General features: G+C 44.2%; 1 protein-coding gene across 46 annotated transcripts in view; it reads left to right on the forward strand.

The window, feature by feature from the left end:
- Positions 1 to 15,548, forward strand: part of slo (calcium-activated potassium channel slo) — a 608,128-nt gene that overhangs the window by 360,077 nt on the left and 232,503 nt on the right. For all 46 annotated transcript variants that reach the window (XM_068393381.1, XM_068393340.1, XM_068393345.1 and 43 more), the window contains 3 exons: positions 9,300 to 9,411; positions 9,672 to 9,823; positions 12,806 to 12,973. In XM_068393381.1, the coding sequence (XP_068249482.1) occupies positions 9,300 to 9,411; positions 9,672 to 9,823; positions 12,806 to 12,973 (432 nt within the window). The remainder of the gene's footprint in view (positions 1 to 9,299; positions 9,412 to 9,671; positions 9,824 to 12,805; positions 12,974 to 15,548) is intronic.

A 15,548-nucleotide genomic window follows, 5' to 3' on the forward strand; every position in this document is an offset into this window, starting at 1 on the left:
GTCTCAGAGTTCGTGGCCAAGACCCAGAACCCAGCCGTTCAAGTCATTCTTCATCTTTCAGAATGACTTGCTTCTCTATCCTGTAAGGGTGCTACGGATTTACCTGAAGAGAACTCAGTGTTTCAGACTAGAGGACGAGAAGCTGTTTCTCACCAGAAGGGTGAAGATGGGGATATCCAAGAACAAAATTTTGTTCTTGCTCCTTGAGAGCATCAGGTACGCCTACCCTGCTTGCAGGGAGACACCAGATGGACTTCCAGAGCACAAGCTCACAAAATCTCGAGTGTTGGTTTCACCCTAACTTTATGAAGAATCTGTCAGTGGCGCAAGTTCTGAGGGTAGGATTCTGGAAATGCCAGACAACATTCATTTTCCATTATATTAAGGAATATAACCACAAGTCCCTTAATATGTCTATTCTCAAACCTGTGGTAGCTGTTTAACAGGTTGTGTAGTAACCTTAGTTCCATCACTGGACAAGAAGCATCTAATTCAAGTTAGCAGTCATAATATAAGTTGTTCCGTAACCGTAATACAAACCACACTATTTAAATAGGGTATTACTTTCGGCGTAGCTGAAATGACGAGCCATTAGATTTTTAACGAGGGTTTACTACCCCCTCGCTAGTTAGCGAGGTGGTAGGGGAGGGGTAGCTAGCTACCCCTCCCCCCTCACACACCGGTGAACTAGTTCACTTTGCTTTTGGCTCGGGTGATGAACAGACATATCTGCTCTTACCCTCGCGTATTGACAGCCTTAATCCTTTTTGCTTTTTCTTTCAGTTGTGTATTTGGAAGTTGGCCTCTCTCTGTATCATGCGGAAGTGCCCCGGGTTACCAGACCGCCCTTGTGGGACATATATGTCGGCGGTCGAGACGGACCCTCACACCTTGTGTCCGTTCTGCAGGGGCCAACGGTGTGATAAGGATAAAGTTTGTTGTGAGTGCAGGGAGTGGTCTACCTCCCAGTGAGAGAGGTTTTCCCGACGCCGAAAGAAGAAGTCCAATCGGGATCTTTCTCCTTCAAGAATCTCCTTGAAGAAGGAAATCTCCAAGGACTCTTCTTTCGTTGCCCGAACCTCCTCCGAAGCTCCCACTCGATCGGTCTCTCCCGAGAGGCCGTCGAGTGGTAGCGTAGGCCGTACTTTTGTTGACCGACCTCTGGGTTCGGGAGAGGGAGTTGCCTCCCATAGCGAGGCAGCTCCTCCTCCTCCTCTGGGGGAGGATTTATCTATGAATGTTGCTAATGATGATTTATTGCAGCTTTGGGCTTCCTTGGGGCTTAATGGTTCGCCCTTCAGGGAAGCCCTGTTTGACCTTATCCAGTTGGGAGCAGCTGTCAAATAGTCGCCGGTGATAGCGGAGTTTGACCCTCTGTCTATCGTCGACATTGTTGTGGCAGAGGCGAGTTGGGTCAAACCTCTGCCTTGGGTGCTGATGTTTCTGAAGGCTTGGTTCCCCCCTCCGAACATCCTCCGAGGGAGGGGCCAAGTCCAACGGTCTCTCCTGCAGGTGATTCTCCCCCTTGGGGGAGTTCACTAACAGAGACTCCTCTTCTGAGGACCGACGATGGTGTTCCTGATGCCCCCAGAGGACGTATCCGACGCAAGGCTCGTCTTCCTCTTCGCCGTAGAGGCCTTCCATCTCCCCACAAGGGCGTTAGGAGGCGCCTTTTCGGCTCCTCGCCTTCGCAGTCCCCTGCTGAGGATCCTCCTCACCGTGCTTTGACCGTTGCAGCTGCATCACTGGACCTCTCTGCAGATCGTTTGCGATCTCCTCCGCCTGCCAGACCTGCTGACCTTCCTTCTCCGTTCCTGGCAGCTGACGCGCTGTGCGCGCCCACGCACCCCGTTTTCCAACGGGCACCAGTCCCTTTGGGGCAAAAGGGGCTTGCTCACAATGTGAGCAAGTCCCTTAAGTGCCAGGTATCCCCTCCTGCGCGCAAGCGCTCGCCTGTTCCTGATGTTCCTGAGACGAGCCAGAGACATCCTATGCCAGGGACAACGCGCCAGCAAGCTCCTGCTGCAGAGTCGACCCGCCAGCACTCTCACCGATCTCCTGCTCGTCAGCGCTCACCTGCGCGCCAGCGCTCTCCTGCCCGCCAGCGATCTCCTGTACGCCAGCGATCTCCTATTCGCGAGTGCACAGCTGCGCGCCCTGATCCTGTTACGCACTACGCGCGCCCATGATCTCCTGCGCGCCCACAATCTTCAGCTCGCCATTGCTCGCCTGCGCGCCCTCGATCTCCGGATCTGAGCACAGGAAAGAAGAGTCGTCCCTCGCCTTCTCGCCAGTGATCTCCTGCGCGCCCTCGGAACTCGCCCACCCGTAAGCCATCGCCTGCGCACCATCGCGCGCACAGGTTCCAGTCCCTACCTTGCGCCCTTCCAGAGGCTTCCGAGATCCTGCGCGCCCACGAGCAGTCTCCTCCTCGTGCTTCCACGCTTGCTGGTCCTTCTGCGCGCCCTCTGTCTTCACCAGACCACGCACCTGCGAGCACACGCGTACCATCTCCTGCGCGCCATCACTCCCCAGCACGCACTCGCGCCCACGAGCCTGCTCGTTGTACATCACCTACGCGCCCACGCGCACCGTCACCTGTGTGCAGTTGCACACCTGCGCGCCATCGCTCACTTGCGCGCCATCGCTCGCCTGCGCGCTATCGCTCGCCTGCCCACCGTCTTTCTCCTGCTTGCCAGCACTCGCCCACACGCTCCCGCGCCTTCATCTCTGCGCACCCGCACGCATGCACGTTTGCGAACGTTCACCCGCGTGCGTGATGTCAGGATGCCTGAAAATTTTAAATCAATCAATCAATCACCCGCGTGCGAACCTGGGATTATTCCCTCGCGCCAGGATGCCTGAAAATTTTAAATCAATCAATCAATCACCCGCGTGCGAACCTGGGATTATTCCCTCGCGTGAGCCCAAGCGCGATTCCCACCGGGTTTCGCAATGCGAGCTACCGAACAAGTCGTCAAGAACGAGAGCAGCTAGGTCGTCTTCACGCTCCCCCCCCCACCCCACAAGCGCAAACCAGCGCGCTCGCAGGAGGAGGGGAGATCTTCAGATAGGTCCAGGCACCCATCTTCTTCCCTTTCTTTCCAGGTAGGCCATGTTGTAGTCTCTACTCCAAAGGATCGCCCGATTCCCTTCCCTCCAGAGAGAGTCTGACACTGCGTCTGTCAGTAAGCAACCATGGTTTGAGTCCCTTATCAGAGATGTCGTCCAGGCTGTTAAGCCTGCCTTCTCTGATTTGGGCCCCAAACCAAGGGCAGCTCCCACCCCACTGAAGAGGAAGAGAGGAGTAGAGGTCGTGGTGACTTCTCCTCGGGTCAAGCCGGCTCCTAAGAAGTCCGTCAGGAAGGCTCCTTCCCCCCCGCAGACGTTTTCTCCATCCCCTGTGGACGAGGATTTTCTGTCTTCAAGGGAGTCTTCCGAGGTGAGACCTTCTCCCACCGCACCAATGGGAGCAACCCCACCTCGAGCAGGAGAATCGTTCCGTGTTGGGGCGGAGAAGAGCCCTCAGACTTCGTTGCTGGAGTCCTGTATCCCTCCTAGGAGGGAACCGAAGGACTCGAAGACCATCCCGAAGTGTTCTTCCAGGATTCGACCAGAGCCAACGAGACCCGCGGAGAACGTCCACGTGTCTCCCCAAGAAGAGCCTTTGGGGACAGGAGACTTCGCTGCCAGTTCTTCAGGGGGAGAGCAGCAGCAAGAGTCAGAGCATGCCTTCTGGCAGGTCTTGACTCTGATGAGGAATCTCAACAAGTTTCCGGACACTGAGATTCCCCCTTGTGAGGGCAAGGACACAGTCCTGGACCGAGTCTTTGGCACTCAGAAACCCACTAAGGCCAGTGCGGCTCTGCCGTGGTCCCAAGGGTTTAAGAGTGCCAGGGATAAGGTTGAGGGCCAGCTCTCCGAGCTCGCCTCCTCCAGCCGTTCCACTGCTGGCAACAAGCTCCTCCCGCCTCCTCGTGTCCACCAGAAGAGGTATTTTGAGATCATGGAGGAGTCTTGTTTAGCTCTTCCGTTGCACCACTCTGTGGAAGAGCTTACCAAGGGAGTTCCTCTTGATAGACTCTCTAGCCGGCAAGTGACTTTCTCGGCGACAGAGATCCTAAACCAGGAGAAGGTCGCGAAGTGTGCCATGCAGGCTACTTCGTGGCTGGATGTCTGGTTGGGGTCTCTGGGCATCCTTTTGTGATCCGAGGATCTGTCCAAGGAAAGCACTAGGAAGGCCCTGAGTTTCTGGCCCACCAATTCTCGAACTTGTGGGCCAATTTGATCTTGAAACGACGTGATGCGGTGGTAGAGAGGTTCCATTCGAAGGTCTCAACCGTCGAAATCAGCAAGCTCAGACACTCTTCCCTTATGGGAAAGAGCCTGTTTGAGCCCAAGGATGTGGAACAGGCAGCTGAGAGGTGGAGGAAATCCAATCAGGATTCTCTCCTCCAAAGGGCTTTCACATTGAAGCCCTACAAACCTCCAGCACCTCAACAACAACCTCGCCAGTCCAAGACAACGAAACCTGCAGCAGCAGCGAAGACAACGGTGTCTAAACAGCAACCCTTTCCTGTCAAAGACAAGAGAGGCAAGAAGTCCTCCAGGGGAGGCAAGAATCCTAGGGGGAGTGGCCGAGGCCGCAAGCGCTAGGATTGGCAATACCCCTGCATGTCCACCAGTGGGGGGATGCCTGCAAAGCTGCACAATCAGGTGGCAGCAACTTGGGGCCGATTCCTGGACGGTTTCTGTAATCAGTCAAGGATATCGCGTCCCGTTCATAACATCTCTTCCTCCCCTGACAGCAAATCCAGTGTCATTGAGCTCCTATGCCATGGGATCGGCAAAGGGGCTAGCCCTACGGTCAGAAGTCGAGACCATGCTAAAGAAGGATGCTCTCCAAGAGGTCGTCGACGGGTCCCCAGGCTTCTTCAGTCGACTCTTTCTTGTAAAGAAGGCGTCTGGAGGCTGGAGACCAGTCATCGACCTCTCAGCTCTGAACAGATTTGTCAAACAAACTCCGTTCAGCATGGAGACAGCAGACACGGTCAGACTTGCAGTGAGACCACAAGACTTCATGTGTACACTGGATCTGAAGGACACGTACTTCCAGATCCAAATCCATCCGTCTTCAAGGAAGTACTTAAGATTCAGCCTAGACAACAAGATCTACCAGTTCAAGGTGCTGTGTTTCGGTCTCTCCACAGCACCTCAGGTTTTCACCAGAGCGTTCACCCTGATCTCTTCATGGGCACACAGGATCGGCATTCGTTTACTCCGTTATCTGGACGACTGGCTGATCCTGGCAGACTCGGAGTCGACCCTTCTTTGACACCGAGACAAGCTTCTGGGACTTTGCCAAGATCTAGGGATCATGGTAAATCTCGAGAAGTCTTCTCTGCGTCCATCTCAACGACTGGTATATCTAGGCATGATCTTGGACACCAATCTCCACAAAGCCTTTCCATCAGACGACAGGATAGCAAGGCTGAGGAGGGTCGAAGATCCTTTCCTCAGACGAGAAGAACTCCCAGCCCAATCGTGGTTGCGTCTCCTCGGTCACCTTTCCTCTCTGGCCCGTCTAGTTCCAAATGGGCACCTCAGGATGAGATCCCTGCAATGGCGGCTCAAGTCTCGGTGGAATCAAGGTCATGATTCCCCGGACATTTTGGTTCCTATGGGTCCTGCGGAACTGACGGACCTTCAATGGTGGGTGACAGACGAAAACCTCCGAAAGGGAGTGGCTCTTCTCGTCCTTCCCCCGGATTTGATGCTGTTCTCGGACGCCTCAAAAGAAGGGTGTTGGGCCCACGTACTGAACCACAGGACCTCAGGCCTATGGTCAGAATCAGAAAAGTGCCGCCACATAAACCTGCTAGAGATGAAGGTTGTCTATCTGGTTCTTCAACAGTTCCGACAGTACCTGGCGGGTCACTCCGTGGTGGTGATGAGCGACAACACCATGGTAGTGGCTTACATCAACAAGCAGGGAGGTACCTTTTCACAACAGCTATCCTATCTTGCAGTCGAGATACTGAGATGGACCGAAGTCCACTCGATTCCACTATGGACTCGCTTCATTTCGGGCAAAAGGAATGTGCTCACCGACAGTCTGAGCAGAGCATCCCAGATAGTGAGTACCGAGTGGTCTTTGGATCCTCTAGTAGCCAACAAAGTCCTGACTTTGTGGGGTTCCCCGACGGTGGATCTGTTCGCGACAGCCTTGAATTTCAAGCTCCTGCTGTACTGCTTCCCAGTCCCGGACCCCAAGGCACTCTGGCAAGATGCCTTCAACAACGGTGGGACAACATCGACGTTTACGCCTTTCCCCTGTTCTGTCTGATGAGAAGGGTACTCAACAAGACCAGAATATCAGTCAACCTGTCAATGACCTTAATAGCTCCGCTATGGCATCACGCAGAGTGGTTCCCGGACCTTCTGCAGCTCCTGACGGAACTCACGACAGAACTCCCTCCTCGACACGAGCTACTCAAGCAACCACACGCCAACATCTTCCACAAAGCCGTAGCATCGCTACGGCTTCACGCCTGGAGGCTATCCAGCATCTCCTCACAGAGAGAGGCTTTTCGCAACAAGTTGTGGAAAGGATGTCTCGACACCTGTGAAAGTCATCCGCAGAGTCTACCAGGCGAAGTGGAGAGTCTTCTGTGGTTGGTGTCGTGGGAGGGGTATCTCTCCACTCGATGCCACTATTCCAGCAATAGCGGAGTTTCTTGTGTATTTGCGGGAAGAAATGCGCCTTTCAGTCTCGGCAGTGAAAGGCTATCGCTCAGCCTTAAGTCTTGCCTTCAGGCTAAAAGGAATGGACATTTCCTCCTCGCTGGAACTTTCTCTTCTCATACGAAGTTATGAACTTACCTGCCCTCAGTCGGAAGTGAGACCTCCTCCATGGAACTTGGTTCGAGTCCTCAGGGCTCTTAAGAGACCTTCGTTCGAACCATTACGCCAGGCTTCTGATCGCCACCTGACTTGGAAGACGGTGTTCCTACTTGCTTTGGCTTCAGCCAAGCGAGTCAGCGAACTTCATGGTCTCTCGTATGACATTGCCCATTCAAGGGGATGGGGGGAGGTAATGTTCAGGTTCGTCCCTGAGTTTGTAGCTAAGACTCAAAATCCAGGAGTGCCTGACCCCCGGTTCGACTCCTTCCGGATTTCGAGTCTCCGCTCTGTAACAGATGACCCAGACCATCTCCTACTGTGCCCAGTAAGGAGTCTGAGGCTCTATCTTAAAAGAACAGCTGCAGTTCGTCCTCAAGTGCAAGCATTATTTGTGAGCACAGGAAGGATAAAGAGGAGGGTCACTAAGAATACTATCTCAGCATGGATTCGCAGGGTCATCCACCATTCCCTGAATCAAGACCCTCCTCCGTCACGTCGCCTTAGAGCACATGATGTCAGGGGCATCGCTACATCCCTGGCGTTCAAGAGAAACTACTCAGTGACGCAGGTCTTACAAGCAGGGGTTTGGAAGCGTCAAACGACCTTCACAGCCCACTACCTGCAAGACGTGACCCACAGGAGGCTTGAGACATTCTCTATCGGGCCTGTGGTGGCTGCACAACAGCTGGTCTAAACCTCAGGCTCCTTAATGGACAAGTAGCAGAAGGTTGAGGGCATTGTTACCCGGTTTTAGCCTGCATGAATGAAAAGGTATGCCTGGCCCTTATTCTTTTCTTCATCCTCCCCTCTCTTGGGGAAAGCAGCATCCTGGGTTCTCTGCACAGCTGACCTCAAACCACTGCAGGTGAACCATGCTTTCTTGTGTTCCTAGTATTAAGAGAATACTGTCGCGTCCCCCATACCCTTACGAGGTGGTATTGGGAACGTCCTAACCTAGAATTCCATCTAAAGGACTCCAGGTCAACTTCCTAGGACGAGTCACACTCCATTCCTTCACACACAAGCTTACTTGGGCCTCGATCCTTGCAGAGCAAGGTACTTGCGAGGTGCAGGGACTCCTTATCTTGAGTTCTACTTACTCAGATACTGAGTCCCTGGGCAAAAAGCCAAAGCCAGTATGGTTGGGACTTACCACCCTTCCTAAGGGTTAAGTCACCCTATTTAAATAGCGTGGTTTGTATTTCGGTTACGGAACAAATAACAAATTCGTAGATAATTTTTATTTTTCCTAACCATACAAACCTTAGCTATTTAATCAAACTTGCCCGCCAGCCCTGTCCCCCGGGATGAGTCCTACCTCTAAGCAAAGTGAACTAGTTCACCGGTGTGTGAGGGGGGAGGGGTAGCTAGCTACCCCTCTCCTACCCCCTCGCTAACTAGCGAGGGGGTAGTAAACCCTCGTTAAAAATCTAATGGCTCGTCATTTCAGCTACGGCAAAAGTAATACCCTATTTAAATAGCTAAGGTTTGTATGGTTAGGAAAAATACAAATTATCTACGAATTTGTCATTTTAGAATGAGAGGTAAGAATGTCTGTCCATTTTTCTTCTTAATTTTTTTCCTTTCTTGGGGTGTAGCAGTGATGCCATTATACGCTAGATGCAGGTAAGCTGCTCAATTGAGTAACTTTCTTTACAGCTACGTAGTTTGTATTGAAATATCTCCCCAATCTTTCGGGATGTAATATATGCAAACCCATTTCTCATAAATGCCCATATATTGGACACCATGTTCTTATAGATATAAATTCTTCTATGACCACCTACTAGCTCCTGGTAGGACCTAGCCTAACATCTACAAAATCTTAATGCTCAAGCGCATAAGAAATTGACCAAAGTCATAACTTTCGCTTCTCCATGGGACCAAAGTAGTTTACATTATCATTTTCCGGATAAGATAACCATTCTGTTTGGCTATAGGGACTTCCACCTTCTTAAGGAAGAGGTTTCTATTAAGGAACAAGGAATTGTATTCTAGTAGGAACAAATCACTTATTTTTAAAGGTAGGTAATTTGTTTTTTTTTACGAAATAAACAAACCTCGGTCCTTTAAGATACTCTGAAAACCTCAACCACCCCCCAAGTTCAAGGTCAAAGTGAGGGTTGCTTCACCTGCCAGGTTGGCTGGCCCAACCATCCATCTGCCAGTAACTATGGTCACTTCGTCGAAATTTAAACGGCCTTTTCCAACTTCACTGAAGTAATACTCCTATTAAAAGACAGGATTGTATAGTTAGAAAAAATACAAATTACTTTTTAAGAACATGTGATGTTTATCACACAATATGAAATAATGTTTTGTGTACTAGAAGACATCAATGTTTACATAACTTTTTTTATTCTTTTGATGTAGTAATTCTCTTTTCCTTTCAACAGTTTATAGCAGCAAGTGATAAGCTGTGGTTCATGCTGGAGATGTACTCCTTCGTTGATTACTTCACTATCCCCCCATCCTTTGTCAGTATATATCTAGACAGAACGTGGATAGGTAAGTTTTTTACTGAGAAAAAATAGTGATATAATGTACCTTAAACTAAGAAATTCCTATCTAAGTGTTTTGTCTATTTTAAGTTACAGTGAATGTAACTACAGAACTGTATGCTAAGTCCTCTAAGTGTTAATATTTGTTCTAAGTTATAAATATTTATACAGATATAGAAATTTATATGTTTTCTATTTTAGATAGTTTCAAGAAAATGAGATTTGGGTGAATTTTCAGCATGATTCAGTTGCCTTTCATATCCCTAGGGTTACGATTCCTACGAGCCCTCCGCCTCATGTCAGTACCGGATATCTTGCAGTACCTGAATGTCCTTAAGACATCGTCCAGCATCCGGCTGGCACAGCTCTGCTCTATTTTCATCGCAGTGTGGCTCACTGGTGCCGGCATCATCCATTTGGTAAGTTTTAATACTTGCAGACACGACAGAACTCCAGATATGCAGTTCTGGAAGTTTTAGAGGGTATGCTAGACAATCATAATCTTGGCACCCAAAATTTAATTGTCTGTGGTGAATGTTGAAGGACTCTTGAATGATATTGATGAAAAATTTTTTAAGGAAGCTATCAGCAAGCAAAATATTATGCCAGAAATGTTATTGTATTGGGTGAATATTAACATTACAGTACTTGTAGAATCTTATTGAAAGAATTAGGATAAAATTATTGACATGAAAAATATTGCATAAAAGTTTTGTTGTCTTGAACCATCCAAATGCAACTCTCTCAGGGTGTAAAAGTGAATATGAGTAAAGACATTATTCATTGGAATTATCACTAGTATGATGGATAGTTCTACATTACACCCCATAAGTTAATAACTTTAGGGAACCTAGTATTGTAAAGTGTTTGCAAACCTTTGTAAACAATAATATCCCTTAGTTGTTTCATATTTTGTGCTTTTCATTCAAGTTTACTTGTGAAATTAGTCAATATGATGATGTTTAAGAAACCCCTCATTCTTTTGATTGAAAAGTCTTAAATGTATATACCAGTACTCTATCATCATGAATTATGTTTTGGTAATGAATTATCTTATTACTTTTACGTTTTGTTTTTACTTTTGAATTATCTTTGTTTCTGCTCTCAATTTCGGGAAACGATGCAGCAGAATTTACTTAACATTAAAGTTCTTTGTTCTTATGGCTATTATTAGTAATGTTTTTAGTCTATTTGTAGTAACAATCTTATTATTTTTCACTAATAAACCCTATTAATAGAAAATTCATTGTTGACAAGCAATACCCCAGTTATTTTCATAAGGGTTTTCAGCCTTTTCCACTCACGAATGAAATTGATATTATATATTGGAGTCCTTGGGCTTATAACATCTTGCTTTTCCAACTAGGGTTGTAGCTTTGCTTGTAATAATAATAATAGTAATTATATATATATATATATATATATATATATATATATATATATATATATATATATATATATATATATATATGTGTGTGTGTGTGTGTGTGTATGTGTATATGTATATGTATGTATATATAATTATATATATATATATATATATATATATATATATATATATATATATATATATATATATATACTATAAATATGGATGTACAGCTTATGTACATTATTTGTGTACTTTACATATGCAATACTATATACTGGTATACAAAGTGTGTAGGAAAAATGAAACCTTTAATTTCAGTCAAAAAGGTTGTGCATTGTAAGTTGCAAGTTCACTGCATGTGGTTTTTCTTTTACAGACTCTTTGTTAGCATGTCTTTTGGGACTATATCAGGTAGCACCTGGAAATGCAGGATTTTGAAGTTAGACACTAGTTTCTCTGTCAAAGTTTTAACACCCCACCAAACCGAAATGGCTATTAGGCAAGACAATCATCTTATGCTTAAAAATTACAGTGCAAAATTAGTCGGGCTTAAAGTTAGGGGACATTAAAATCCTGAAGCTTATTTTGGAAAAGATTATTGTGACAAAGCAGACTGGACACATCTGTTTATGCTATTTATGAATATGTGGGTTTTATATAGGCTGTAAATGAGTAATTTTGTTCATTAGTTCATTGCTCTCCCTATGTGCCTATGAAATGCTGTGCAGTACGTCAAGTACAACATTCTCATTGCTTGAGATAAGTACCCATAATATGCATTATGCACTGGATTGTACGGTATACGATATGAATATTTGAAACATTAATTTTTCCTTGATTTTATCGCTTCCCATCATTTAGCATAATTATTTCCATTCAGTCCTTTTCCACATAACTGTTTTACCTGTTAGACTGCGTCTTTTTTCAGTTTCAACCGTGTTTAATCCTTTTAGACTCCAATCAAATAAAATTACGTCATCCTGATCTTAACTCTTCCAGTTTTGATGAAATAAAATTATGATGTCCATAGAGAAATTAATTTTGTACTATGTTTATTTGGATAGTTTGCATATGCATATACTGTACCATACTCTAAGACTTACCCTCATGTTTGGGAAACACACTGCAGACAAATATTTTACCATTATGAAATATCTTTATTATTACTGCTCAAGGCAGATTACAGTACAGTATTGCTAAAAGAGAGTGGAACAAAAGATATAAATGGCATGGACAAATTTTGATGGGGAGCCAAGATCTGAAATTATATAATCAAGTATTGTATGTACTGAAACTCAGATAATATGAATCTTAGCAGTCATTCCTCGCAAGTGGAATTTCATATCGTACAGGTATTTTCCCCATGATTGGAATGCAGTTTAATATGTAGGTATGTATCAAATCTTGTAGCGCTACAAGTACATATATGTACAGTACTATATTTGAATGCAGCATATTCATTATTTATATGATTAAAGTTATCAGGATTCCAATTATATACTGTACAGTACTGATTTTATATCAAAATATTGTAATATACTTAATATATATATATTCGTTATCTCTGGCAGAGAAGCGTTAATTACATTTTGCTCTTGTCCCTCTTCTTTTACCTTTTTCAAGTGTCATTTAATTTGCTATGACTTAATGTGTATTAATTAAGACTTTCAGATTTTAGTTATAAGTATGATACTTATAGGATATACTTTGTTGATATGTACTGTGCAATGTGTAAATCTATTATAATAAATAATGAAGATTAACAGTGCATTAAAGCATATTTTAACTGCCACTGTTATATAATGTGTCAGACACTCAATTGCCATATTGTATGAGGTTATCAACACTGTTTAACACAGTATAAATTATGTGGATTTGGTTGAAATTTAGTAGTTAGTCATTACACCATGACGGAAGTAAAAGGGTATGGACCAAAATCTGTGATGACTGCGGTGTTTCAAAAACAGACGATTACTTTTTAAAGTAATCTTGATCTTTATTTTTATCTAACATGCGGCCCCACTTTCAGCTGGAAAATTCTGGTGACCCTCTAGATTTCACGAATGCTCAACCACTATCGTACTGGACTTGTGTGTACTTCCTCATTGTCACCATGTCCACCGTGGGCTATGGTGATGTATACTGTCATACAGTTTTTGGAAGAACGTTCCTTGTCTTCTTCCTCCTTGTTGGCTTGGTAAGTGTTTCTTATACCACTTTTGATCAGTTTTACTCTTAATGTTAATGTATTATTACTGTTAATGTCATTGTTATAATTTTCTAAATAGGAAGCTGGGGTGTCGAGGGGATTCAAAGCTCCATTAAGCCAATGGGTATAGGAAATGGTGTTGAACTGGCATTCTCTCTGTATCGAACATTCAGGGTTATTTAATATCCATGCAAGATTTTTAACTTTTTTCTCTTATTGCAGCTAAAGGGTCTTATCACTGTATCTATGTTACATTCTAAATTCATGTAAGGGCAATGAAATTATTATTATTTGATTTGAAAAATTTCTCCATTATACATTATATCTCAGTGTTTTATTGCATTTTTTTCTTTTCATTTCAACTTTTTTACTTTTTCTCCCAACAAATGTCCTGAAGTGATTTCAGACCCACGTTCCACAAGAACTGAACATGGGTTACATTCTAGTCAGTGACTTATAATACCATTCTTATTAAGCATCATTTTGGGAAAGGGTCTAACTACCCTAAAACCGCCTTCCTCTCCCCATCATCCCTGCCCCAGACACCCCAGCTCACCCTCCTAAACTTTACCAAAACATTTCTAATAAGGGTGGGTCCAGCCACCACCAGTCACAGAAATAGAACTCTCATTGGTATCCAAGCTAACCTTATCCTAAATTCCATCCAGATATAATAAGACAAATTATGGTCATTTTCAACTTGGTTAGAGAAAACTAAGTTTGCCGGTCAACAACTTTTATTTGTTGAAACGACAGAGGTTATAGATTTTACAAAGTAAACATAGCTTGGATGTTGGTGGAAGTACAGTCTATCACTAATTAAAGTATAAGAACTCTAATTAAGATGAGTTAGGGAATAATGGTCTAAAACAAAAATTGAAATCTTCCATATAGGATCAGTGATTGATATTGCTATACAACAAACAATTTCATTACTGACAGTCTACAAGTGTCAAATATATATATCTATATATATATATATCTTATACTAACTTGTTGGAATTGGCAGTGTTGATCAGGAGACTTGAGAGTATATTCAATTAAAATTCTTGTAGATAAAAATAGATTTCTTATCTATTTTGCGCACAGATTCATTTATTTCCGTTGCTTTTTCTCTCTCAATCCAAATATCTTCTGTTCATTGCTATATGCTACTATGGGAGTGTCACCTGTCACAGTGGATGTCACCTGCTTTAGCAGTCTGGCCATGGAAGACTGCTGCTGTTTAACAGTTGCCATGCACACCACCACAAGGCTAAAAAAGTATCTGTTATAATGCAGTGTAGTTTTAAATTAATCAAATTACTGTCATTAAATAAGAAAGAACACCATGTGTGATGGTACTTTTTGTCATCTACACAGCTGTTAATTAATGTTTGTTATGATGGGTGTGTGCAAGCTGCTTACAGCAGGGCCTTATGTGCAGGTGCTGAACCCAACAAAATAAACATTTTACACCATTACTGCACACTTCACTCACCTCACTCACTCACCCCACTCACTCAACTCACTTACTCAAGTCACTTACTCACTCACTCACTGTCTGCTGCTGCCACAAAGCTCTGCTGCTCTGCTCGGTTAGTTCTTGCAAGTGCTAGCTATTCTGTAGCTCTTTTTTTCAATTTATTTTATGTATTATTGGCATCAAGTTAAAAGCTATTTTTCAGTTGGTTAAACAGTTTTTCTGGTACTGTATTTATTATATTATTTTAATCTGTGTAAGTTGTTTGATTGCTTATATATGGAATTAGTGATTTTATTTTCTTTATTTTGTAGGTCAGAATTGTAATGTCACCCATGCAATTCTTTTCAAGTTTTGTACCAGTGGCTCAGTGCTGTGATTTTTGCAGCAGTTCTTCTTATTTAATTGATAGTTTACCAGTTAATGAGCTTACACTTCATTTTATATATTTCGTAGCACATTTAAAACTCTCAAGAATAAATTGCTTTAAATTTCATTGGTATGATAACTTCCCTATAAATTTACATAAATAGAAACAACCCTCCCTCCCCCACCATAAAAAATCTAATCTTACGAGCAACAATATTTATGTTCATATTTAGTATTATATTGTAAAGTACTGTACTTCATATTGCTTAATGAAATATCTTGCTTGACCCCAACTTGCTTTCTTATTCTTGTACAGTATATCTCATCTGCGTTCAATGAGATCAGTGAAAAATATCTAAGAAAAAATGGCAAAAGCCTCTGCCACACATGCGTAAGCCTCGTTTTGTCAGTAGCCACATGGTAGGTTGATGTCACCTCATAGCAGTAGAGATAAGTGTGGTATCAGCAGACTGCACAGTATTCACATAAGTTCACTTTGAACTTTGATGTGTAGTACCAGTCATTTCATTACTGTTTAAAGTTAGATGTCATCTGATAATTCTTATTTTATATAAAAAAGCAAGGAAAATCCCTCTAAGAGGAGAGAACATATGCCAAACTCACATGAATGCACACATAGTGACAGGTGATTCCCCTTGTGACTTGTGAGGCCCGAGTAACTACCAGCCTGGACATGCACTGTCAATACTGCCATTCCTGTCCGCACGCTGG

Source organism: Palaemon carinicauda, chromosome 19 (genome assembly GCF_036898095.1).
Source record: "Palaemon carinicauda isolate YSFRI2023 chromosome 19, ASM3689809v2, whole genome shotgun sequence".
NCBI lineage: Eukaryota > Metazoa > Arthropoda > Malacostraca > Decapoda > Palaemonidae > Palaemon > Palaemon carinicauda.